Raw genomic sequence first — 26284 nt, 5'->3', positions numbered from 1 at the left:
AATGTTTGTTTTTTAAAAAAGAATAATAACTAAACTTTTGACCGTGTTTCAAAAGAAATAGTGCAAAATGTGTGAGTATGTGTTCTAAAATATAGACTGATATATTTCATCAGTTTGTATCTTATATTATTAAGTCACACTGACCCTTTAATTTACACATGAATTCAATATTTCATCATGCTTTCGGTCCATGCTAATATTGATCCTCGCATCAATATCTCTCAGGGTGAAACATCTCAAGTATGATTGCTGAACATCGGGTACAATGAGAGAATTTATATATTAAGATTGCAACTTCATACACACTTACCAGCCACAGTGAACTGAACTGAAATTAATTTTGAGTAGACTTTTACAGAGTTGCATGATCAAGGAGGCTAACAATGGGCTGAATTGTTCCTTTCAATTTTTTTTGTTTGTTTTATAGGTTCCTAAACAAAAATGGAAAACCAAACTGAAAGTTCAGAGTTTATTTTCTTGGGACTTTCCAGTAATCCCCAACTGAATATCTTCTTCTTCTTGGTGTTTTCAACCATTTACCTATTAACACTGTCAGGAAATGTCACCATCATTCTGGTGATAAGGAAGGAACCTTCCCTTTATACACCCATGTATTATTTTCTGTCTCACTTGTCCTTCGTTGATATCTGTTATTCAACTGACATTGTCCCTAAGATGTTAATGAACTTGCTAATGAAGAAAAAGACAATTTCCTTCACTGGTTGTCTTACACAAATGTTTTTCAGCCTCCTGTTGAGTGTTACAGAGGTTTTTATTCTTTCAGCAATGGCTTATGATAGATACACTGCTGTGTGTCACCCACTTCACTATATAGCGATCATGAACAAAACATTATGTGCTTACCTGGTGATGGGGGCATGGATAATGGGCTTCCTTTTTGCAATAATAAACACAGTGCCCACATTAAGTTTGCAGTTCTGTGGCATTCACAAAATCAGCCACTTCAGCTGTGAGCTGCCACCTCTTTTGAAAATCTCCTGTTCTGATACCTTCCTCAATAATATGATTCTTCTATCTTCTGTTGTGATTTTTGGACTTGGTTCCTTCCTGCCAACCTTTGTCTCCTATTTCCAAATCATCTCCACCATCCTGAATATCCACTCCCCAGAGGGAAGGAGCAAAGCCTTCTCTACCTGCAGTTCCCACTTCATTGTGGTTGGCTTATTGTATATGACAGGAATGTCCCAGTACATGAAACCCAGCAGCATGTCTTCCATGACAATTGATGAGCTGTTCTCTATTCAGTATAGCATTTTGACCCCCATGTTGAACCCAATTATCTATAGCTTGAAAAATAAGGAAGTGAAGAGAGCTCTTGGGAGAATATTTGGGAAAAAGTAAACGTTTTAACACTACAATACTATTCAGTTTGTTTCAGAAGCAAGTCCCATTAGTTAAATGGCGGCTTACTCTCAGACAAGTAAGTATAGGACTGCAGCTATAGTTTATTAGTATGAACATGACACTAGCTTGATATATTTCATTGTATTTGGGTAAGATAATTAAACATTATAGTGAAAGGATGTTTTATGTCATTACAGTTGTAAACCGCAAAATTCAGAGATTAGTTCAATATTCATCAATATGTCATATTCAGATTTACTCCCCACCTCATTCCCATGCCAGCTCTTCTAATAAGCAGCCGTTGTTCTTTATTATGTATGCCAACATGGAGTCCTGCAGATTTTCTTGAACTCCTATGCTTATAACCCCTAGATAACATGGTCTGGGCTGATGAGAGTTGCAGTTCAACAACATACCAAAGTCCACAACTTGGCTACCTTCATTCTATGCCTTTCCTCAACACAGACTCATCAATGCCTGTTTCTCTAAGCCTCTTTTCTCTGACAATGTTGCTTCCATCAATTGACTCTTTTTTCTTCAGCAACACATCCTCTTCAGTCTGTTTTCTACTCAGCTTGCTAATCCTCCACCATGGTATCTTTCATCTAATTTCATGATGCTTCTTCTCTTGCACTGTGTATTGTTACGAGTTTGTGGGTGCAAGACCAATATAATCTCTGGATCAAGCTAGTGCTAGAATTTAATTAAGGCTTCATGCATTAGAACTAAGTGTCAGATACACGCGTATTAAGTTCTGTACTAGATACTTCTGTCCTCTGGAATCAGCATGTGTTAAAATCTAAATTTCCCATGAGGTGATAGCCTGGGCTAATGGGTCATTAAGACAATAAAGGATCAAAGGAACATGGTGTGGAAACAAACATGTTGAAGAAACATTTCAGGGGGTCACATTTCCCAAGGGGAATAAAGAGATGAGTTCAGCCAGTTGTGTATTTTCCAGTTATAAATCTAAAGCTTCAAATCAGGCCAAGTAAATCAATAACAACATACTGAGCAGTAGGATCTATGTTAGGTTCTTTCACTCCCAGTGATGTCTGCTAAGAAATTAGGAGGGCCGCATCACTGTCTTAAGAGTCCTTCACTGATTTCACAAATAAAAGCATTGAGTTTACTTGAATGGGTTTTTAGAATGTCACAGCCAAAGATTAGTGTTTTTACAGACTGCAAGCAATATGTCTGCCTCTCAGGTGAGGATTTAGACATTGAACAAAATTTATGTTTTTGTCTTTGATAAATGCTAAAGTGTTAATTTTCCAAAAAAAAAATTCAATAAGTTAATACCATATTGCTTGCCCATAGAAAGTCTTGTGAGAAAACTACTACAGCATATAAATGTAGGACCATATTGGTTTTAATGGTCTTCAGTGTTTGGTCCATATAAACTGGTTGTATCTAAATATATGCATTTCCAATGTTTGCTTAAAAAAACCCAGATTTTTTAAAAAACAAAATGCATTTGTATCACAAACACAAAAACCATGCTCCATTTTCTTCTTCTTCCAAAGTGTACATACAGTCAACAACAGCAAGAGAAAAAAGTTCTGAAATCTGTAATGAGAAGGATGCAAAATCATACCTTTTGCCTAAAAGACTGGTGCTCTGAGGCAGGGAGTATTCTTAAAAACAGAAATCATTTTATACACTGTTATGAATTTTTTATGGGGGGCGGGGGTGGGGCAGGCTGTAGTCTTGAGCCCCTAGAGTGGAGTTTTGTGAGCTAGAAAGTGGACACTGGCAGGCTGGTTAGCTGGGAGGCAAAGCTATACCTGATTTCTGTTGGAATCCAAGGCTGTGGCTATGGGAGAATCAAGAACCTCATGGGATGTTAATGCTGTGAGCCCCCCCCCCCATCATAGGCTCAGGTTGTATATAGGTGTAAATAAACCACCGCAGTCTCCACTGTCTCCATTCCAAAGGAAATAAGGACCCTGGGTGAGTGCCTGGAACCCCTAGAATCTCATACGGCTTGGAGATTTGGGTCTTTGTCCACAATACTATGCATTAAGCACTATTTTGTATATTTACATTGTTTTAAACCCATTCAAATGTTCCCAGCATGTGGCTACATACAGCAGTACTAGTCTTACCTCTTTCTCTATGTCTATAACAAAGAATACAGCAAATTACCCACAAAACCACCAGGCAGGGGCATAACATCCCTTTGCAAACTGCCCTTGTAAACTTTAAAGAAACCTGGCCCATCAAGACTTTCCTTACACTGCATGCCCTTGTCCATCACAACCCACTTCTTCATACTCCACATTTGTTCCATTGACCTTCACTCTACTTATAGCATCCCAGTTCCTCCATGTATTCTCACACTCACTCCTCGTCTCATTGCCATGTGTGAGAGTTGCATATAGATGAAATGTTTAGCTATCTGCACTGCTTTAAACACTGTCTTGCTGAGGAACCCTGCCTCCCTGCCTGCAATCAGACATTTTTGGCCACAACCAGCCAACTGTCTTTGCTCAGTAGCAAAACAAAGGAGCACATGTTGCTACTGATGTGCTTGTTGCCAGCCTTCTTCCTTCCCTGAACTTACCTGTCACTCCAAAAGTGCTTAGTTATCACCAGCCTTAGCCAGTGCTTGGATGCCAATGTTTCTAATACTTCCAAAAGGAGGAATCACTGGAGGTGATGCCCTGTCTACTTGTTTGCTTTAAATGACAAAAGGGTGCCATTTGGATGCAATTTCTGCCTGAGTTGCAGTGGTGGAGGATCAGTAAAAACAACAACACAAAAACACACAATGTTGTAAAATACATTTAGTGCATTTTCAATGCAACTCCTATGGAATGTGATGTGTACAGAAAGTTCAGTCTTTAAAAAAAGTTTTTCAGAAGACGTGGATAAAATTTGGATGCAATATCATAGATGTTCTTAAACATGAGAGGGAAATAACTACTGAATTTGTAAGGATACAGTTATACAAGGTAATTAATTGTGCTCACTCAATTGAGGTATGTATACTATTATCATCTACTTAACTATGCCACTAAAAATCCTACTTGTTTGGAGCACACGCTTCCCACTGATTGCTTTCCGGAGAGCATCTTTGACCTCTTTGTTTCTCAGGCAGTATATAATTGGGTTAAGCATGGGAGTAACCACAGTATAGAACATGGACACAATTTTGTTGAAATTCACTGAATCAATAGAGAAATTTGATGTTGGGCGGACATACATGAACATTAGAGTGCCATAGAAAATGGTCACTACAAGTAAATGGGAACCGCAAGTTGAGAAGGCTTTTTGGCGGCCTGTCGATGAAGGGATTTTCAGAACAGCGATGAGGATGAGGATGTACGATATCAGAATGAGGAGGAAGGAGCTAACAATGACGCTTGTGGCCACTATGAAATTGGACAGTTCTGCTTCATGTGGGCTTGTGCAAGAGAGTTTCAGTAAAGGTGGTGCATCACAAAAGAAGTGATTGATCTCATTTGGGCCACAAAATGGCAGCCTGCAAAGCGCAACTAATGGAGGGATGTTAACTATGAAGGCACCAATCCAAGAGCTTACAGCTAGCTTAAGGCAAACTTTGTCATTCATGAGTGTAGGATATCGAAGAGGATTGCATATGGCTAAATAGCGATCAAATGCCATGATAGCCAGAATGAAACATTCTGCAGTACCAAGTGTAATAAGAAAGTAGAGTTGAGTAATGCAGCCTGAATATGTAATGGATTTGTTCTTATCTAGGAATACTTCTAGCATCTTTGGAACAATGTTGGAGGTGTACCATATCTCCAGGAAGGAGAAATTGCTGAGGAAAAAGTACATGGGTGTTTGGAGATGTTGGTCAATACGTACTATGGTGATAATGATGAGGTGTCCACACAAGGTCAAGATGTAGACAACCAACCCCACAAAGAAGAGGAGAAGCTGAAGATTCTTCAGACTTGGGAAGCCCAAGATGATAAAATGGGTTACTGCAGTTTGATTGCCAATCAACATGCTGATGTACTTGTGGATCTATGAAGCAGGAAACAAAAAGATACATATATCAAATAATCATCTGACATAGAATAATGATCATTGTGAAAAAAGTTAGAGAATTTTTGATGCTAAACACACCTGATGTGCATCTAAGCACGTTTCTATGATGTTATCTGAAGAGAAGAGAAAAAGGGAGACAGAGAAAGTGATGCTAACAGTCACTGGGTATAGTTAAAAATGTGGAAATATATATATAATTGCTGATGCTTTACTGTTTACAAAGTTTTGTTGCCTGCTTCTTCAAGGTGGAATTCACGATGTTGTAAGTACTCTGAAATTTCAGATGGGAGGTGAACCTGAATGGTAACTGCTTCCCAAAAACTTTGCAGTATGTTCAAGATTGAGACAGGATTTGAGCACAAGGTTTTATGTCTCACAGATTTGTTTATTACAGTATCCTAATGTATACTTTCCATTTGGTTCAATGCTTATTATGTTCAGGGTTTTCCGTTTATTTCAATAGGTGTTAGGATATTCCCATGGATTAATTACCCATGCTCATTAAATGACCATTTCTGATTTTTTTCAATTTAGCTCTACTGTTCAAGTTCCCTTTGGAAGTTACAAATTCCACTTAGACGTCATGGCCAATGATTCAGGGACACAACTACAGTAGCAGCATTTTAGGAGCTACTTTATTAATTTGCAACTTACCTTTTTTAAATTTGAAGAAGACTGAAACCTCACTGTTTCCTTTCTTAAGAGCTGAAGTGGAAGGTGCTGCTAAGGAGATGAGACTATGCTGATCATATCTGGAAGGCAGTCAGATAGCTCAGGAGACTCAGAGCAGTTCTTCCTTTATGAATATAGATAATTGGAGATGATGTTTAAGAGAAAGTCATGAAGAACTATCTCCACTAAATGAAAAAAGGACATAGTAAATATAACATTTTTCATCATGCACCTCAATTCTCTCTGGAAGTTTTATTACACAGAGGACCTACTCTGGGACTAGTTAATTAGTAGGCACTGCAATTTGTCCACCTCCCTGCAGACAGACTCCACATGTGCAATATTTTCTGTCTTATGGTGTGATCCTATACATGCATGCTCAGAAGTAAGTCACATTAAGTTCAGTTGGGTTTACACCTATGTAAGTAGATAAAAAGAGCTGGTGGTGAGAAATCACAGAAATAGATCTGCATGAAAACATTAATCAGTACTATGGCACTTTTTCATGTGTTACATCAACTACATAGTTGACCATCCATCTTTGACACAAGGACTTCAATGAATTGAATCAAAGCATTTAAAGGAAGATGCGGGTAGCGCTGTGGGTTAAACCACAGAGCCTAGGACTTGCTGATCAGAAGGTCGGCGGTTCGAATGGAAAGTATTGTTAAAGAGGCAACAAAGTGTTGATCATTTCTGGAAGGCAATCAGATATCTCTGTAGTCTAAAAATGTAAAGGTAAAGGTACCCCTGCCCATATGGGCCAGTCGTGTCCGACTCTAGGGTTGTGCGCCCATCTCACTTAAGAGGCTGGGGTCTAGCGCTGTCCGGAGACACTTCCGGGTCATGTGGCCAGCGTGATGAAGCTGCTCTGGCGAGCCGGCACCAGCGCAGCACACGGAAACGCCGTTTACCTTCCCACTATAAAGCGGTACCTATTTATCTACTTGCCCTTAAGAGTGCTTTCGAACTGCTAGGTGGGCAGGAGCTGGGACCGAACGACGGGAGCTCACCCCACCGTGGGGATTCGAACCGCCGACCATACGATCGGCAAGTCCTAGGCGCTGAGGTTTTACCCACAGCGTCACCTGTGTCCCACCAGTCTAAGGATAGTTCTTGCTTAATGAATATGGATAATTGAAGATGATTTTTCAGAGGATTGTTGCAAAGAATTACCGAATCTCATTCTATGAGGCAAAAAGGGCTATGGTAAATATAACAGGTTTCATTATGTATCTCAATTCTCTGTGGAATTTGCGTTCCACAGAGGCTCTACTCTGGGATTAGTTCATTAGTAGGCTAAACTCTGGGGAAGAGAGAAATATTCTGAAGTTTGTCCACCTTTGTATGTACATGCACCTTATTTGCATAACCTTTCCCACGGCATTTAGAAGGGGGGGTTAAAAATGAGTGTATATGCATACAAATGAGTTTCACTTTTCTTGTATTTTATATCATACACATGATTGTGGCAGTTCATGATGTTCTGCAGTGCATTGTTAATAGGCTATAGCACTTCCTAACATTAAGGAACACATCCTAACACGTAGCTTGAATCAACTCCTATTAAATAGTGGTCTGTCCTCTTCTCATTACTCGCACTCCAACATTCTCATTTAGCTGCTGGGGGGTTTCTCAGATCAATTAAAGATGGTGAAATATTTTCCACCACTTTCATCAGCACAGTTTGCAGAGTCTCACTGATAAGGCTGTCTAACTTTAAGCTCTAGGGTTTGATCCCTTGGAGATCAGGTCCCCATGAGTTTGAATACAGGTATGCTGATGAAATAGGTTCAATGTATAAAGTACACATGCAAATCTCCCCATGAAAAGATAATGTAATTTATCTTTAGGTCTTCTTTTCACATCATCTTGTCCCAACACCTGGCCAGTCCTCATGGCAGTCATGATGGGACCAACTATTTTCAAATGCATGATCTGCATCATTTGTGAGTATAGCCACATTGCAGAATGAAAATGAACAAAACGTTTTAAAATATGTACTTTTCTTTTCAGGGTTTTTCTTTAATGAAGTAGTTCAATGTGTATATAATTTATTGATTTTAATTCTACTGACAAAAATGTCACATTGCCAGGATATGTGATAAAGAAATGCTTTTTTGTTCTTTCTTAAACTTAGTAAATTTTTCAAAGAAAAATTGGAGATTATATATGTAATAGCACATAAACTGTTATGAGGAGGAATGTTGAGAGTTGAGAGGAATGTAGAACTCCAGAAGGATTGTATTTGTTATTCTTAATACTGGGAGAAACATTCAGCTGAGAAGTGTGGGGTATGTGTGAAACCACTGGATTATTCTTCAGGCAGAAATCAGGTCAGGTTGGCTTAAATTTATAGGTGAGCTGTCTAAATATTGGCTCACACTTTAAATGCAAACACACACATTTTTTAGCACTTGCAAAAACCATTATTCTTTAGACGAGCCTGCCCAGGTATTTAGAAAGCTGAGGTAATTTTAATCTGTTTTAGTATTTTAACATTTGTATGTTTTTAAGTGTGGCTGTGTTTTCCCCCCTTGATTTTACTGTTTTATCTTTTATCTTTTCTGGTCTCTGATTGGAAGCATAGGTTCATATCCCACATATGACAAATCCTCATGGTCTGGATGGCTCATCTGGAGTGTGGTGCTCAATTTAGTATGATTTCCTCTTAACCAAGCATTCATAGAGTAACAGCACTAGGCAGCAATTGTGTGCAATTAACAAGTTCCACTGGAATCAATAGAAGAGGTACAGTGATAGCATGCATTACTCTACATGAGCAGTGTAATGCACGCTGTAAGTTTAGTGGCATTTCCAAGTCCCCAAGTCCACTCTCCAAATAATGACCTTATATTATCAATAGATATAAATGCAAAGAAACTCCTTTCCCCCCTTCCACCACTCAAGACTACAACATTTCTTAAGCACACTGGCAATGTTATTTACTTTGACTGCTGTGAAGGTTAGTGATCATAGAATTCTTTTCTTTCTTTCAGTCATAGATTTCTTCGCTTTGACTGACGTCCTGTCCTTGAAAAAATTCATCTGAAGCCTTTTCTAGGTTAAGCCTCTTCAACTGATATATCATAAGAAGTACACAGAATGCTTTCACTTTAGGGCAAACAACTGTTCTTTTTTGGTTTCCACAAAAGAACAACCAATCATAATATGAATCTCTCAAACCATACAACAGTGAGTGAATTTCTTATCACAGGATTTCCCAACCTGGAAAAAAGCAGATTTCCAATATTTACACTAGTACTAATTATGTACACACTAACAGTGATAGGAAACATGGTTATAGTATTCATCACCAGGTATGAAAATTCTCTTAACACCCCCATGTACTTCTTCCTGGGCAATTTTTCCTTGCTGGAGATCTGTTTTACCTCAGTCACAGCCCCAACAATATTGGTTGATCTCATTAGAAAAAAGAATGTTGTATCCTTCAAGAACTGCCTTACCCAAATATATTTTTTCCATGCTCTTGGTGGCATTGAGTGCCTCCTTTTGGCTGCCATGGCATATGATAGATATGTGGCTGTACGTTCTCCTTTAAGATACAACACCATTATGAATAGTGTTGTCTATCATCAGCTTGCTACTTGGTCTTGGGTCACAGGCTTGGTTCTGCCATTGATCCCAACAATTCTCATATCTCAGCTCAACTATTGTGGGAGCAATATAGTGGACCATTTCTTCTGTGACATTTTGCCATTGCTGAGGCTGGTTTGCAACAGGACCCAGCTCAACGAGATGCTGAGTTTCTTCATCTGCTCCTTTCTCCTTGTTGGGTCATTCACAATAACTGTGGCTTCTTATGCCGCCATCTTGATCACTGTTCTGGGCATTCGTTCTTCCGATGGACGGAAAAAGGCCTTCTCCACCTTTGCTTCCCATTTGACAGTGGTTGGTATCTATTATGGAACAATGATGTTCATTTATGTCAGGCCCACCCGAAACCTCTCCTTCAATATGGACCAGTTGGTAGCTGTCTTCTACTGCCTGGTCACTCCACTCTTGAATCCCATCATATATAGCCTCAGGAACAAGGAGGTGAAAGAGGCCCTTAAAAAAGTTCTCTGTAGAAAACAGGAAGGACTGAATTGATAAGTTACTCTTCTGGAAAAAACTGAGCTGAGCTTTAACAGAGGAACATACAGTGAACAATGTATAAATTGTATAATGCACCACTTATAATGCCTACTTAGATACTGTATGGCCACATTTAGTAGCAATCATCATCATTTAAGCTTATGGTCACTTTTTTGCAAAATCAACTCAGAGCAATTTACAATATCAGAACTACTAACTAAACTTGCAGAGCACTTCCATGTATGTATACTCAGAAGTAAGCTGCATGTGTATCTTTTAATACATGCTCATCTTTTAATGCTTTGTGATATGTACATTTACCAAGAAATGAATCTGTCTGGATTTCTAAGCAATGAAGATTAAGATATCAGCATTCATTATATACATGAACTGCATTGCTTTTAAAAACTCAATAAATTATTGGTGTAGAGACTCTCAGCCAAGGTTATTGAGCAAAAGAAAAGATAAAGATGAATGTAAATCCTTCACTGTAAAGCTATTCACCATGACTTTTAGAAGACATCTGAAGGTAGCCCTGTTTAGGGAAGTTTTCAATGTTTGATGTTTTATCATGTTTTTAATATTCTATTGGGAGCTGCCAAGAGTGGCTGGGGAGACCTGGCCAGATGGGTGGGGTATAAGTAATAATAATAATAATAATAATTATTATTATTATTATTATTATTATTTGAACAGGCAAATATTATAAGTTTGAACAGGCAACCACTTTCCAAGTGGTAATTTATTGCAACATGCATATGGCCATTTAAATCCTGCTCAGACATTTGTCTCCACACAATCTTTACACACAGAGACAGCTAGCTTCACTCCACTAACACTCTAACTCTACCCTCAACCACAGGGGCAATCCTATGCACAAGAAGGTGGAGTGAAGCAAGCCAGTATAAAAGTTAAGCTGGTTTAAAGTTACACCAAATTCAGCAGGGTGGTTGCTGCTCTGCGTAAGCCTGGCAGAGGGAAAACAAGCCTTTAAAATTGTGCTTTATGCCAGGTTTCCAAGTCATATAATTGAGCTGAATGGGTTTAGAATCCAGCCTAAGTCCACCCACCCTTTCTTGTCCTGCCTCTTCCACACGCCTCCTAATGCCACTTTTTTAGACTTGCACTAGCCTTGACTCAGACAGCTTCAGCAGAGCCCTGGCTGAGTTGCAGAAAGCCAGTTACACTGGCATAGCATCAGCTGAGCCAAGGTTGGAGATGAAGTGCCTACTTAGCCCAGCTAAGTCAGAGATCCACTGCATCCTAAGCTGCTCATCTTGGTGGAACATGCCATATGATTGCTCCTTTAGTGGCAAAACATGTCATGTCTGAACAGGAACCCTGATCATTCCGGGTTTATGGCACAGGGGTGTGGGACACAGGAAGCACATATATCCCTGCTCCTCTGTCCATGACTTGGAGGAAGAAACCTGATTGGTACATTGGTAAATGAGACAACCACTTCGTCCTGCCAAGAGATGATAATCATTTTGCCATTCCCAGCTGCATCAATATAGTATAGTATATTAATAAGTATAGTAAATTTCTCTTTCTCACCTTGCAAAACATAGATATGACCAGCTTATCAAGTAGCTACATGTACAGTATTTCTAGGCTGTTAACTGGAAAAGGGTGGAATGAATATCCCTGATTTTCGGGAATGTATTAGTACAGTAGAATGTGCATTACAATATCAGCTTGGCCTGCAATGAAAGGCAACCTGACTTCTGTTTCAAATGGTTAAAAGTGGTGGCAACACTTTTGAAAGTAGTTAGGATTTGCTGTCATTTCTCAAAGCTTGTGTAGTTTGCTTTCATCCACAGACTTACAACATATTTTGCCATAGTTCTAAACCTCCATGGATTCATTAGTGGGGTATTCCCATGAGCTTCCCTTAAACAAGAATATAAATAAAAACATGCTTCTTTGCTACATCACAGTGTGCTGCTTTAAAATAAGAAATAGTACTTCTTTGGTGGCCAGAGAGCGTTTTTGTGTAAGTTGGGTATGTTTGACATCCTCTGAATCTAAGGGAACCATTTGCTCTTTGGAGTATGCAAGAACAAGAACTGAGTGTTTGTGCTTCGTATTAATAGAAAATGAAAGAAGTATGTTGCATAGGGAGGAATGATAGGGATAGTTGTTACATGTTATTTCTAAGAGCACACAAATAGTGTGCCCTCTCATTAAACCTCTTGCTATTTTTTCTTTGTGGAAGTGTCCATGATGTGGTCAGAGGCATCAAAATATAAATTCTTTTGAAACTCCCGAGATCTTCACTTGAGACGGTGCCTGTGGTCTGCATATCACAGAATGCACACTTCCTGCCAGGAAGCCATGCTATGGGCTGGACTGGTCAATATTTTCCTACTCTATTATCATATTTACACAAACAAATTATATGTAATGGGACAAATTTTTAGTGTAAATTCTAGTGTGTTATAAAATGGTTTGATTCTCCCATACGAAAACACACATCCTGAAACTGGAGGAACTGGTTTATTTTTTCCTCAGGTAATAATGCAATTTTATCTACAACATCAGCTTATCTATCCCAACATTTATGCATTTATTTATTTAATTATTTAAAAAGCCATCCTCCAACGGGTGGTAATGTAGGAGCTTTCCAATATGTGGTTAACACAGTTTTGGCAGCAACCAGAAGTTGCATGGAAAGCTCAGCTGCAAGGTCATTAAGACTGAGCTTAACAAATGTAAAGAAGAACTGATGATGGTTGGTATATGAAACTGAGGGCAGGAGTTTGGGTCCTAAAAAGATCAAACTGACCTAAGTATATAAGGGGAGGGGGTAGCAAATCCTGTTAACCTTCATACGTGTGATATTTGCTCATGGACAGTGAGTGTAACAATTTGCTTTTCAGGTACAACCACACAGTGGAATTTGTTGCATACGGAAAGCCATGAAGGTGATACAGTCTATATAGTTGCATTATGCCTGGAAAGCTTTCACTGATAATGCTGAATAGTACTGAATTTTCTAAAATAGCACTCTCCTAACTGTAATATTCAGATAAGACACCATGGGCACATCATCCTTCTTTAACAACCAAACATCAATAACAGAATTTGTACTTCTGGGATTTGTAACTATTAAAAGAGGGAAGTCCTTGCTCACCATCCTCTTCCTCACAATGTATATTATGTGCTTCTTGGGCAACTCAGTCATCATCACTGTGTGTCTATTAAATCAGTCCCTCCACACACCTATGTATTTCTTTCTTGGCAATCTCTCCTTCCTAGATATCTGTTACATCTCCGTGACTCTCCCTAAAATGCTCATAGATCTTTGGGTCCAATCTCCACACATTTCCTTACTGGATTGTGCAGCACAAATGTATTTTCTTATCTCATTGGCGGGTGCTGAGGGATTTCTTCTTGCCTCTATGGCTTTGGATCGGTACTTTGCTATATGTCACCCATTGGTCTATGCAAGATTCATGACTAAATGGACCTGTCTCCAGCTGACTGCAGTATCCTGGGCTTGTGGCTTCTTCAATGCTACTCTCCATACAGCACTCACATTCCGCCTGTCTTTCTGCAGATCTAATGTGATCAGTCATTTTTACTGTGACATTCCTCCATTGCTGAGTATTTCATGCTCTGACACATCAATTAATGAAGTGGCACTTTTCACAGTGGGTGTATTTGTAGGTTTTAGCCCTTTTTTCTTTACTCTGATCTCCTACTCGTTGATTCTTCATGCTGTTTTCAACAATCGGCAAAAAGGACATCGTCACAAGGCCATTTCCACATGCGTATCTCATGTCACGGTTGTGATTCTGTTCTACTGCTCTGGGATATTCACATATTTTCGACCTACCTCCAGCTACTCACTGGAAAAGGACCAGCTTGTTGGGGTTCTCTACAATATCATAACTCCAACGCTTAACCCTATTATTTATAGCCTACGGAACAAAGAAGTGAAAAGAGCAATAAGTAAGTTATTAATTAGATAACATTATAAAGTTAGGACCTTTAACAAGAACTGAGATTAACTGAGACACACTGTTAATAAATGGTGTATCAAGACAACTGAACTTTCTTTAAAATAAAACGTTACACGGTGTGTGATGAGCTGAGAGACATGTGATTTCTGTTTTACCATATGATGCTAAATATTCCCGATAGGCATGTGATGTCCTCTAACCTTAGTTTCCAAAAAAATAATAATGGTGCATTGTTTTGTAACTGCCAGTCGTGAAAGTTGCAAATAAATATGGAACCTTGATCAACTAACTTGTATGTGATCATTTCAGTATAGTAGTATGCATGATCCAAAGTAGATAAATAGATTAGATTAGATAGATGATTGATAGATGATAGATGATAGACGACAGACGACAGACGGTAGACGATAGATGATAGATGGATGATAGATATTTTGTCTTCACTGATAATTTCTTGAGCACAACCTTAGATGTACCTTAAAATCCCACTTCAGGCAAATTTTGGTAATTTTTTTAGAACTGAAGTCATTCAAAGGTGAATTCTTCAAAATATTCCTCTGGTTAACTTCCATCATTATGACTTTGGGAACCAATATGTTTCAGGCACTTTTGTTCCAAAGTTAACAGAAAGGTGAATAAAAGAGATGGTAATTCTGTATTTTAAATAACTAATACCACAATGCTAAGGATTGACTTAACATGGAAACCTTCATTACTATGAGTTCGTTTAGACATTTCATGGATGACTCTAATCTTGGATCCCCAGTCTTGGGAGGGATATTGGCACCATTTGGAAAAGAGGATCTGTGGCCAGGAGACTACCATCCCTACTCCCATGAGCATCTTTCACCAACTGCTTGCCATATTTCTGATATGCAAACTTCACAAAATGCACCAGCTCTCAACACTATCAACTATAGCCTACGGAACGTAGCAATTGGCAGTTAAGACATTGGTGGGGAAGAGAAAGCATTTACTCTTGGAAATTAAGATTGTCCAGAGAAATTGAATTGAATTATGTCCATTTGTCTTAACTGGTGGTGTGAAGACTTAAAGGCTTCCAGGATAGCATGGAGCTTTTCAATGAAATCCAAACATAAAAGATTTTGTGACTCTTTGGGACATTTTAGCCAAGCCATGCTCTACTGTCCTACACCTGATATCATATCTGCAATGTATTTCATGTCAAACTTCTCTTTGTCTGTTAATGACTTGCAGTGTTCTTCTTTAATTTGTATCCCTAACATTCTATACTGAAATTGCTCTGAGTACAGGTATGGAATCATTCAAATGAACAGAGTTGAGAAAGAGAATTTTCAGCTTACAGTAAAAGCACACTTGAATGGAACCAGGAGAGGAAACCTTAATGGCTGCAGATATATTATGAAACATGATATGCCCCCCACCCCTTCACGGCTTTTCATTGTTTATTAAAATACCATTTCATTCCTACAGATTTTATTTTATATGTAGCACATAATGATTCTATTTTTTGTTTCAATTGCTGCTTCCTTTTTATATTGCTAGGTGTTTTTAAAATGGCATTGTGACTTCAAATGCAAAGTGCCTTTTGTACCAGAATGGTGGGATAAAAAAACTTTAATAAAACACAAAATAAAGGATATACCTTAATATACACATTTTTACAAGCAGTCTTCCCCAACAGAATGCAATTTCTGCATTATTTTCAATAAAAATGCATTTCTAGCTATACTTAAAAAATGCATTTCTAGGTATACATTCCCCTAGAATACACATTTGTGTATAGGTTATTTATTGGAGAACTGCATGGCAAAATTCAGAGAAGTTTAAGGAGATTTCAAAGGATAGCAGCATTTTGTTTAAAATATTGTTTCAGGAAGTGTGGATTATGTAGATTCAAATTAAAATGTGAACCAAATCAAATTTGTATTCCATTCCTGTTTCACAGATCCTTTCAGTAATGTATTAGTCAAAACAGAACTGAAGATACTCCGGATCAAGTCCTTGTTCAGCCATGAAGCTCACTGGGTGACTATGGGACAATCACTGCTCTTTAATCTAAACTCCCTCACATATGGTTGTGAGGATAAAATAAGGAAACATATATGCTACATTGAGCTGAGGCATAAAGAAAGGTGGGGTGATACACACACACACACGCACACATACATACATATATACAAACGCACACACAAATATTCTATAAGACCAGAAAATGCTTAAATGCCCACAGATTTCACATTCCAGATTGTGTCTTTGCACTTGACTCTAGCTACTGACCCCCCCCCCCGTATTCTTACTAGAAATGAGTTTTGTCTCCAGACCTGTTGTTGAGGTATGCACCATGATGTGCACCATGACAGTGTGTGGTTGCATCATTGCACACCTGAGAACCATAATGTTCTCATTTGATTAATGCTTACTCTGTGATGATGAAAACTCTGCTCTGTTTTGTTTTGCGTACTGAGGTCCCCCAAAACACCCCTACCCCAATAACTCACACATCACTCATAAATTTTTGTTTAAGGTTTTTGGCATAATTTTGGCTACAACTTTATTAAACATACAAATTGTGAGTGGTTGCTTAGGCATTGGTTATGACTATCTGCCCCCGCCCCCGCCTAGGGGACAGCACTGACTCCCAGATTCCAGCGAAAGCCAGTGTGGAGGAACAAGATCAGGGATAACTGGAGCTGTGGCACAGACCCTCAGCTTCTCCCCGCATGCTCCCAGGGGCTTACGCGGCCCAAACCTGATTCCAGGGGTTTGGACGAAAGGATGGTAAGCCCCTGGATTCCTTTAACGGAATTCCCGTGCAGCAGCAGCATTGGAGGGGCAGGCACAGCCAATCCATACCCCCTCCACCAACCAATTTAAACCAATGCCTAACCGCCACTCGAGCCCTTACGCTCGCCGCCAACCACTCACAAACTCAACCACACCCTCAACTTAGCCACCACTGAATTCAACCAAACGTCATTCCCAGATGAGGAAAGATGAACCCCATCCATCCTATAGAATTCAGCGGCTTTGAAAGTAATAAAAGGGTGAGGAATCACAAACCCACCCAAACCAACCACCAACTTGCTCACTGCAGAATTAATTTGCTTCCTAACTTGCTTGGTGGCAGCTGGGCAAGGACTACCCCGCCAGATGCGGCGTTGCAGCAACTGTGACCAAATTATTTTAGTTGCCGGCACCATGGCCGCCAATTCCCTCAAATCTTGTAAGATAGCAGCACACAAAACATAACAAGAAGAGGAAACCATATCATTTTCCCTGAGCTGCACCACGATCGCCGTAGGAAGGCCATCCAGGAGAATACGCCTCTGCATAAGTGGTAAGAATTCCTTCCACAGCATCCCCATTCTGGAGATCCAGGACACCTGTACGTGCTGCGGAAGGCCAAGGCCATCTCCCAATCCGGACTGACGAGCTCTGTCAGCAGCCCAATGCACAGTACTGTGCCCCACTATCCAGATGCGAATAGTGGCTAGACCTAGGGTTAAAACAAGAAACGTAAGTACACGAAATCAATGTCATATCCGCACATAACCTCTAAACACGTCCGACTTCCACTGGCCCAGGTCTTTAATCCTTTCCACCGATAAACCCCAATGGGAAGCTGTTGTTGCAGCCCCAATCTGGAAGGAATGAGGAGCAAATTCAGAAGCCACATGGCCACATGCTGCAATAACTTTGCGCAATACCTTGGTGAACTGATGATGCGCCAATGGATGCCCGTTCTCATGAATAAACAAAGGGCCCTCACCTGTAGGTTGCAAGGCCAAATATTTCTTGAGATCCTTAACCGGGCAAGGGCCCCCCTCCCCAGTTGCCGGGAGCCAAATAACCGCTCCCCTACCTAGTTGATCAGTTTTTGAATTCCTGACATTGACTTGCAATTCTAACGGAGACAGACTCACGTCCTGCAACAACAAACCACTTGAACCTCCATCCCGCTTAGGCTCAAGGACCACCTCCCCCACTCTCAGGGCCCCCAAAAAGGCTAATGAAAAGGCTGCGGAAAATAGCCAAGCCTCAAACCTAGACCAACAGATGCTCCTCAATTTACTGCGCATCTTTGTCAGCAAATCAAATGTGATGGGCCACCTGGAAGTTGGCCTGGAAGGACAAAGTCGCCCCCAGCCCTCAAGTGCCTTCCGCACAACAAACTTCCCACATGGATCCTTGTTAAAAAACGCCCTGCTAAAGAAAGAAATCGCCGCTGTATGAATTCTCAGCTTCCTGGCCGCCCGACGCATCTGAAATAGATGCGCCAAATACTGGAGCACCTGAGCAGTAGAATGGGGGGTACTAACTTCCCCTACAACCGACTGCCTGGTAAAGTGTAAAAAGTCAGTCCAGGCCTTTTTATAAGACCTCAGAGTGGAGGGGGCAATAGATGCAGCTTCTCCCTGTAAAACTAAGTGCTGCCAAGGTTCCAGAGATGATCCGGGAAAAATTCCAGACGGTCTCGAGCCACTGGCGCCAGGGACCTGAATCGCTCCATCTGAAAACGGGACAGAGCATCAGCAATCTCGTTAGATATGCCAGGGACAAAACGAGCAGAAAATACAATGTTAAAATGCAAGCAATGTAAAACAAAAGCCCGTAACAGGGCTGATACCCTAGGAGATTGTGAAGACTGCTTGGCTAGCACGTTCACCACCGCCTGGTTATCGGACCAAAAACAGACTTGACGGTCCCTGAAATGCTCGACCCACAAATGCACGGCCACTACAATGGGAAAAAACTCAATAAAAGTTAGGTCCCGAGTTATAGCTTCCCCACGCCAAGCTGGAGGCCAGTGCTCAGCACAGCACCTACCGTCCCAAAACAGGCCAAACGCCAAAGACCCTGCAGCATCGGAGTGCACCTGAAAATCATTGTGGAGGTTCAAAGTGTCCTGCCACAGAGACACCCCGTTGAATTCCTCCAGGAATTCCAACCAAATACGAAGGTCAGCCCGCACCTGACAAGAAAGGCGCACCCTATGCTGTGGGGCCCTCAAGCCTGACATGTGTCTGGCCAAGCAAGAGCAGAATGGTCGCCCCGGGGTGACCACCCTGCAAGCAAAATTCAGGTGACCTAGTGTCAGGGAATGGGAGGCTATCAGAGAACGGAAGGTAGAGGGAGACAAGTATAGAGAGCCCAAGCAGGCAATCAGCAGCTTTACTTCCACGTCAGACGAAGAGGCTGGGAGGGGGGAGCCGATGCCAGGACCTAGCCACTCACAGAGCGGAGGAAAGAGGAGGCGTGGACTCAAGAGATGGGTCTGCTGGAGACGTCAGAGGGAGGAGCCAGAAGATTCATCTCAGTCGTAGAAGGAGGATGTATGTATTTGAACTCTTGTAAAAAATGCTTTGAAGATGAGCAATAAATCTTATACAAAGGTGGCGACGTGCCCGGAGCTTTATCTTAGCTAACTTGTCAGCTCATAAATCCTGTCACCTAGCAACGACTGCAGCTGTCACAAGGTAACCTTCTTCAAGGGAAGCAGTTCTTCAATGACCCCTTTTAACATATCTTATCTGCCGGCAAGCTGGAAGTTTGGGCCACAGTATCCAACAAGATACCCAAGTAAGTCAGCTGCATAGAAGGACCCTCAGTCTTCTCCGCCACCAACGGCCCGCCCGGTTCTTGCGTTAAGGAAGCAAAGGCCTGCAATAACACAACACAGTTCCCCGTATCGCTAGCTGAGGCCAATAAAAAATCATCCAAATAATGCGTGACTCCACCCAAACCAGTTCTTTTGCGCAAGGCCCAATCCAGAAATGAACTAAAACACTCAAAGGCGGCACAGGCTACCGAGCAGCCCATGGGCATGGCCTTATCAAAGTAAAATCCCCCATCAAACTGGAAACCTAGCAACCAAAAGTCGTCGGGGTGAATTGGAAGCAGCTGAAATGCAGATTCAATGTCGCATTTGGCCAGTAGGGCACCTGGCCCAAATTTCTGTATCATCTTGATCGCATGATCAAGAGAAGCATACTTCACCAAACAAAGCTCTGGGGGAATAACATCATTTACTGATGTGCCCCTAGGGTGTGAAAGGTTATGAATTAGGCGGAATTCCACTGGTGCTTTCTTAGGAACTATACCTAAAGGTGAAATGTGCAAATTGGGAAAGGGGGAAACGGCAAAAGGGCCGGCCATACGACGTAAAGCCAGTTCTTTCCCGATTTTCTTACGTGCCACCTCTGGCATGTCCTTAACGGACTTCTGGCTTGCAGGGTTCCTAGCTACCGGGATTGAGACCACCAGAATTCTGAAGCCTAAAGAAAAACCACCACGCAAATAAGACGCCATGTCCCAGTCAAGGTATGACTGTAATAATGAAAGTAATGGCTGTAGCCGTACCGGGGTATAGGCTAAGGAGGATAGGATACTACTTTCCTGCTCCAGCGGCTGGGGCCTGGGGAGCGGCTTTTGAGGGCTGCTGAGAGGCCCCCCTTTCCGAAAGGGCCGCCGGCCCCCCCCACAAGCGGATGCCGGATGGTTCCCAGAACACCTCTCACACACATGTGGGTATCTGCAGGATTGACGCTGGCAGATACCCTTGTTGAAGTCTCAGCAAAACAGCTTGCGACCCGCCTTTGCTGGGACAGCCTTAGGTTTCTGTGGTTCTGGAGCCTTTTTGTCAATACGTGGAGCCACATAAGTGGTCCACACATCCAAGTCCTTCCGATCCCAGCGGGCTGTAGGGATCTTGGCAGCCCTGTGTCTAAAATTCTCATCATAAGATATCGCAGCAGTTTCCCGGCCATTGTAAAGGCCGAACGGACTATAGACAAATACACCCATAAGTGCAGAGATCTCCTAGGATAAGCTGCTGACACCACTCCGGCAAAGACCTGGAAGCTATCCAACCAGCGTTCAAATGTCCTATCCACTTTAGCTAAGACCGTCCATTTTTTAGAGGCGGCAAAGCCCTTTTCCTGTAGCTCCTGACCATCTAGCGGAGGGGCAAGGCTAAATATATCAACATAACGGCCATTCAAAATCCTGGACCTCAATTTGGTAGCCAAGTGGGCACCAGGTATAAGATCTCTAGCCGAATTGGTAGATACCTTTACATTAGGCACCAGAACCCCTTTCCGACAATCTTGCACCGCCCCGTACTTCGCCCTGTGAGAGTTTGCCCTTCGCTCCCAAACCCACTTCGGGAGCCCCAAGGTCTCCCCGAAGCCCCAATAAAGTTTAAGAGAAGCTTCCTCATCACTACTGGAACTTTGGGATGAAGTTCCTGTAGAGGAGGATGAGGTGTCCTGCCGTCTCCTCTTGGCGAGCCTCCTGGAGCTCCTTTTGTGGCGGCGGTGCCTGGCGAAAGAGGTCTTTGGAGGTGGAGGAAGGCTGTCCTCAACTGAAGACTCTGACATATCGCCTTGCTGCACAGCACCTGGAACTGACTGAAAAGAGACAACCTGTGAATGACCCGGAACCGACCTTTCAGCTGCAGAAGACTGCGCAGATGAACCCCGCGCCACCTAGCCACGGGTAGATGCCCTTCTCCTGGCCACACCCCTGGTGCGACCCTGACCCCTTGGCGTGGCAGCCTGGGACACAGGTAAGACCAGGGACTGGGCCAGTTGCGTGTTAGGTAAGAAACCCCCGACTGATGATATTCCTCTCTCATCTTCACTAGATGGCGACACCGGAGAAGATGCATGCACTGGAGGAGCCAGCCTCGCATAAGAAGTTGACGGAGTTGAGCAGCATTGCATCAGGCCATCCATCTCGGCCTCAACTCGCGCCAGTGCCACAGGGTCACCAGCTAAACTAGTGACCATGGATTGGAGGTGTGTCAGCGACTGGCTAGGCTCGGGGGAACGCAAAGCCTGGGACGGGCCTTTTATAGGCCACTTTGCCGAGGACACGGGTCCAGGCATCCTTGGCACCTTTTTCTTTGGAGCCATCCTGCTGCCAGTAGAAAAGACAAATTTATAAAATTAAAATAAGAAATGAATATGTGGCTAACAAATAATTAAATTAAATTAAATTAAATTGATTAAATCAAATAAGATAAGCAACAATGCAATCATACATCAAATGGCAGCAAATAGAACAACTCAATATAATTTAGCAACCGATATAGAAAGCTGCAAAATTACAAGCCACCCCTGGGTGGCAAAACGTGCAGATGGAAATACCCTGCACTTACCCGAAGCAGCCACTAGAGGCCACCACTCAATGTTAGAGTTATCCTGCACTTATCAGAACGGCCACTAGAGGCCACCACTTAAATTCAGGGTTGAAAAAACCCTGCACTTATGCCGGATGGCCACTAGAGGCTGCCACTCTGACTGTAAGGAAGCAAAATGGTGCTCCCGCCCGACTACCTAAAATGGCGGGCCCACCAACTGCTCCCACCAGGTGCCCTGAAGCCCTGTTGGAGAAACAAAAAAGGGAGAAGAGGCTCCCAGGGCCAATATTGTTGCCGAAAGTGCAGAAGCGCTGAACGGCTGTGCCAAGGCGCTCCCGGAGCGCCTCTCACTTAACGCGGCAAGGCCTGGATGGGCGCCATGCACCGGAGCGTGCCTGAGCCCGCCGCTGGCAACCGCCATGCGGAGGACGACCCCAGAGGCCCCAGGAACGCCGGTGAGTCCCCCGCCGCTTGGTACAGCCTCCCTGGCTGCCTCCAGCAGCCGGGGATAGTGTGGGGGGTGGGAAGGAGGAGAAAGGCTCACACAGAGCCAACAAGGCAGCGGGGCGGTCCCCAGCACCCAAAGTCGCTGGGAAAATTGCAGCCAGGCCACGACCAGCAAAAGCCCCAAAGCGGCCTGTGCAAACCCCGCGAAGCGCAGCTCCCCATGCAGCGCAAGCAGCCCAGGAAACGCTCAGCCCTACGGGGTAGCGCTTAAGCCTCTGCCGAGGGGAGCACTCTGCTGCCAGCCGTGCAAGGTTCCTGGCCCGGGGCCCCTTCAGCTTTGGCTGAGAACTGGGCCGTAAGCCCCCCGGGGTTCAAGGCCAGGCGCCAGCCCCACAGGCCCTAAGCCTGTGTGCCCCCCAACCCCTCCTCTAAGAGGCAGCCGGGGATGCGGAATAAACCAAGACAACTAAATTATGCTAATATAGGACAAGGAACAAATTAAAAGAAAGAATAATAACTATAGAATGGAGGGGGGGAGAGAAAATGAGGGAAGATTATACAAGCTGAATATGCTCCGTACTGATCCGGTGCCCACAGTGAAAGAGAAAGCAGTTTGCTGTGAACCTTGTTTAAATAACCTCTGTTCCCACCCCCAAATTGGCAACATCAAATTTACCCCAGCAACACCAACCACCAATCCAAGCCAGGCCCCTTCAATCTATCCTGCCTGGCAACCACAGGGTGCTTTGCCTGGCCCCATCTGCAACACGTGCTCTCCTTTAATGAGAACACGCTTTACCAAAGGCAGCAATGCCAATGGTCAGGTTCTCCATTCCCATTTTTGGGAATAGAGAGGAAGGCTGTGGGAGAGAGGCCTCATAAGAGAACTGTGGGAGTTGAAAGCTTGTCTACCTGCACTAGAAATACTGATGGGAATTTACCTAAAAGGGTAGCTTTAGCAAATGCCTATTCATTGTATTCTAATAGACCAAGCATAATTTCCAGATTCTTCCCTACCAAGCATTAATGAATGAGTTTGTGATGATATTGACTGTTTCATCTCCATACCAAAAGGGAAAATATATTTCTGCATGTAGCACTTTTTGAACTCTCTAGAGGTCTTTTGACCTGAATTTCCCTACAACACTGTTTTATTATCATTCTATCCCTGATGGATTTTATCAGAAGAAGGTTCCCAACACTTTCCCTGTGGAATTAGGTTCCCTCCAGCATTGGATGGCATAAATACAGTGAATACATCAAAATTCCACCTAGATGTGAGCATCGGGTTGTGCCTAGTGATTTCACTTCAAACATCCATATAAAAAGTGCAAATATTAGGGTGGGTGGTGGAGCAATTCTCCAGTTTAGCAAAGCTAATGCTGCACACCTGGTAGAAAACATGCTGATGTTCTAGCAAATGTGTAGGTCGGAAGCAGGACTTGCTACCACTCTTATGCTTCCTCTGAACATGTGTCTGTTGAATAGTCACACAAAGATAAATTATTTATTTCATAAAAATCATACACATGGTCTGATTATAAAAGGGGGGGGACTAAAAGCAGTATACAAAAAGAATTTAGAAATGCTAAATATATAAAAAGCCATTGGAAAATTGTATCTTAAATGGCTTTGGAAACATAGGATTTTTGTAAATAATTTGATGTTCCTTGCAACTTTAGAGATAACACCACTTCTTTTTAGTGGATTAAATACATAGAATTTTGTTGCTTCCATGAATTCATTGGCAGGGTATTCCCAACACTTTTCTTCAATCCTGAGCTGTATTGAGGGTGAGAGCACATCTATGAAAATACCTATGTTTGGAACTCCATTTTTCACTTCTTTGGAGCAAGAAAGAGCAAACATTCATTCTGCAAAGTAAGTTTTTAAGGGTGTGGGGGGTATGATTGTTAAATCTAAATCAAAGGTCATAAATTCTGATGAAACATGAATATGCTTGCCTGTGTTTTAATTCTGGTGTTGAGGTGTGTGTATGTGTATTAAGGATGTTCCCAGCCGACGGGATGCTGTGCTGAGTGGTTGGCCGGGATAAGTAGATGGCCATGCCACCCCAGGGCTGCCATGGATTGCCTTATTTGAGGGACAAGTGGAAACCCGTGAGCCTCCACAGTGGCCGGAGGGGATTGGGAAACAATCTAAAATGGTGCTGCATGTCTAGGGGAGAGAGGAGGTGCCACGTCAGGCTGCAACCGCCACTCACTGACAGGACAGTAAGCAGCCATTCTGGTGTGTGTGTATTAAGGACAGCAATGTTGACAACTAGATCCAATTCCTAGCAAACTCCCAACAATGGGATCATATGTATATTTATTTTGATTCATTTAGAATCATAATCAAGAAAAGTAAAGGTGAGGGAAATAAACAAATGAGGAAAAGAAAGGGAAAGAGACATAATTAATGAATAAAATGCAAATGATTCAAAGCAGGCTTGTGGGTGCCACTTGACCTCTCTCTTTTTAAATTATTCTACCTGCAAGGTGGATGACTTGCAGTTGGGATATTTGGAAAGTGTGAGTGCAGTGAGTTCCTTCACTTATAAGAATCTTTATCCAACTGCATGTACAATTGGATCAAGTTTACTTCTTTACACTGTTTTAGCAATGCATACAAGTCAACACATTCAACTATGCACTGTAGACCACAAAAACTTATGCAATTATAAATTTGCTAGTATTTAATGAACTGTAAGCCAAACCACTATTTTTGCTTCACCAAAAAATCTACCCAGGAAAGTTCTTTTTCTGCACTTTTTCACAATATGTACAGCTGTACATTATCAACATGTGGAAGATTGTGAGGTGGGAATATATGAGAAAGCTGAAAGTGAAACAAAACTATGCACACGTAGTGCTAGAAAGTAGAAAATTGTAAAATATAAAAGGACCCAAGAGAGAATTCTGAATCCATTCATTTTACTATATCCCAAAGTCTGAGAATAAATTAGGAAAATTTGGGAACAATGCCCATTTATGAGTGCTATTGTATTCACACCCTCTTTGGGGTCTTATAGAAAGCCACTGTAAGAACAGAATGATGAACCACATGGCTCTTTTGGCTGATTCAGCAGGCACTTCTTAAATTCCTAAGGATTTTGCAAAATCTGTTTTGAATTCAAGCATGTGATAACTTAGACAATTCTTAATCCAAGTTCAAAGGCATTTGTGTATGAGGTTTATGGGGTAATTACATTCATTAATAAAACAGTTCTGAGCAAGATTGAAAATGAGGGAGTGGGAAAGATAATGGTTTGGTCTGCATGCCAGGCTAAGCAAACCATAATTTAGCATCAACATATGAGAATGGGGGCTTCCAGGAAGAAAATTTAATCTACTTTGTTCTTCTCTGATCACTTTGCTGCCATGCCATGCCATGAGATTTGAATCCACTCTAATGCCCTAACTTTCTCCAGACTAACTATGGATTTGTAGAATTCCTGTATCCTAAATTATGTTTTTGCCTGATGTGACATGCAAGCCAGACCAGTATGAATAGTGTAATTATCTGATTTAATTAATAATCTAGATCTGCCTTTTCCTCTTCCATACAGGATATCCATTCT

At 42.0% G+C, this 26284-nt stretch overlaps 4 protein-coding genes across 4 annotated transcripts; 3 read left to right on the top strand and 1 right to left on the bottom strand.

Moving 5' to 3' along the window:
* Positions 1 to 441: 441 nt before the first annotated feature.
* Positions 442 to 1362, top strand: LOC310746709 (olfactory receptor 5V1-like; the record flags this gene model as incomplete). Its single annotated transcript, XM_083580697.1, has 1 exon — positions 442 to 1362. The coding sequence occupies one exon, from the start codon at positions 442 to 444 to the stop codon at positions 1360 to 1362; it is 921 nt and encodes a 306-aa protein (XP_083436823.1).
* A 3006-nt stretch (positions 1363 to 4368) lies between these two features.
* Positions 4369 to 5346, bottom strand: LOC310748606 (olfactory receptor 6B9-like; the record flags this gene model as incomplete). Its single annotated transcript, XM_083584458.1, has 1 exon — positions 4369 to 5346. One exon carries the CDS (start codon positions 5344 to 5346, stop codon positions 4369 to 4371), a length of 978 nt encoding a protein of 325 aa, XP_083440584.1.
* Positions 5347 to 9231: 3885 nt separating this feature from the next.
* Positions 9232 to 10173, top strand: LOC310748605 (olfactory receptor 5V1-like; the record flags this gene model as incomplete). The annotated part of the gene is made up of 1 exon (XM_083584457.1): positions 9232 to 10173. The coding sequence occupies one exon, from the start codon at positions 9232 to 9234 to the stop codon at positions 10171 to 10173; it is 942 nt and encodes a 313-aa protein (XP_083440583.1).
* Positions 10174 to 13199: 3026 nt separating this feature from the next.
* Positions 13200 to 14135, top strand: LOC310748604 (olfactory receptor 5V1-like; the record flags this gene model as incomplete). The annotated part of the gene is made up of 1 exon (XM_083584456.1): positions 13200 to 14135. The coding sequence occupies one exon, from the start codon at positions 13200 to 13202 to the stop codon at positions 14133 to 14135; it is 936 nt and encodes a 311-aa protein (XP_083440582.1).
* Positions 14136 to 26284: the final 12149 nt, after the last annotated feature.

This window comes from Podarcis filfolensis (genome assembly GCF_964270895.1).
Source record: "Podarcis filfolensis genome assembly, chromosome: 13".
Lineage (NCBI taxonomy): Eukaryota > Metazoa > Chordata > Lepidosauria > Squamata > Lacertidae > Podarcis > Podarcis filfolensis.
The sequence above is the reverse complement of the archived record's forward strand: the minus strand, read 5'-3'. Positions and strand labels throughout refer to the sequence as shown.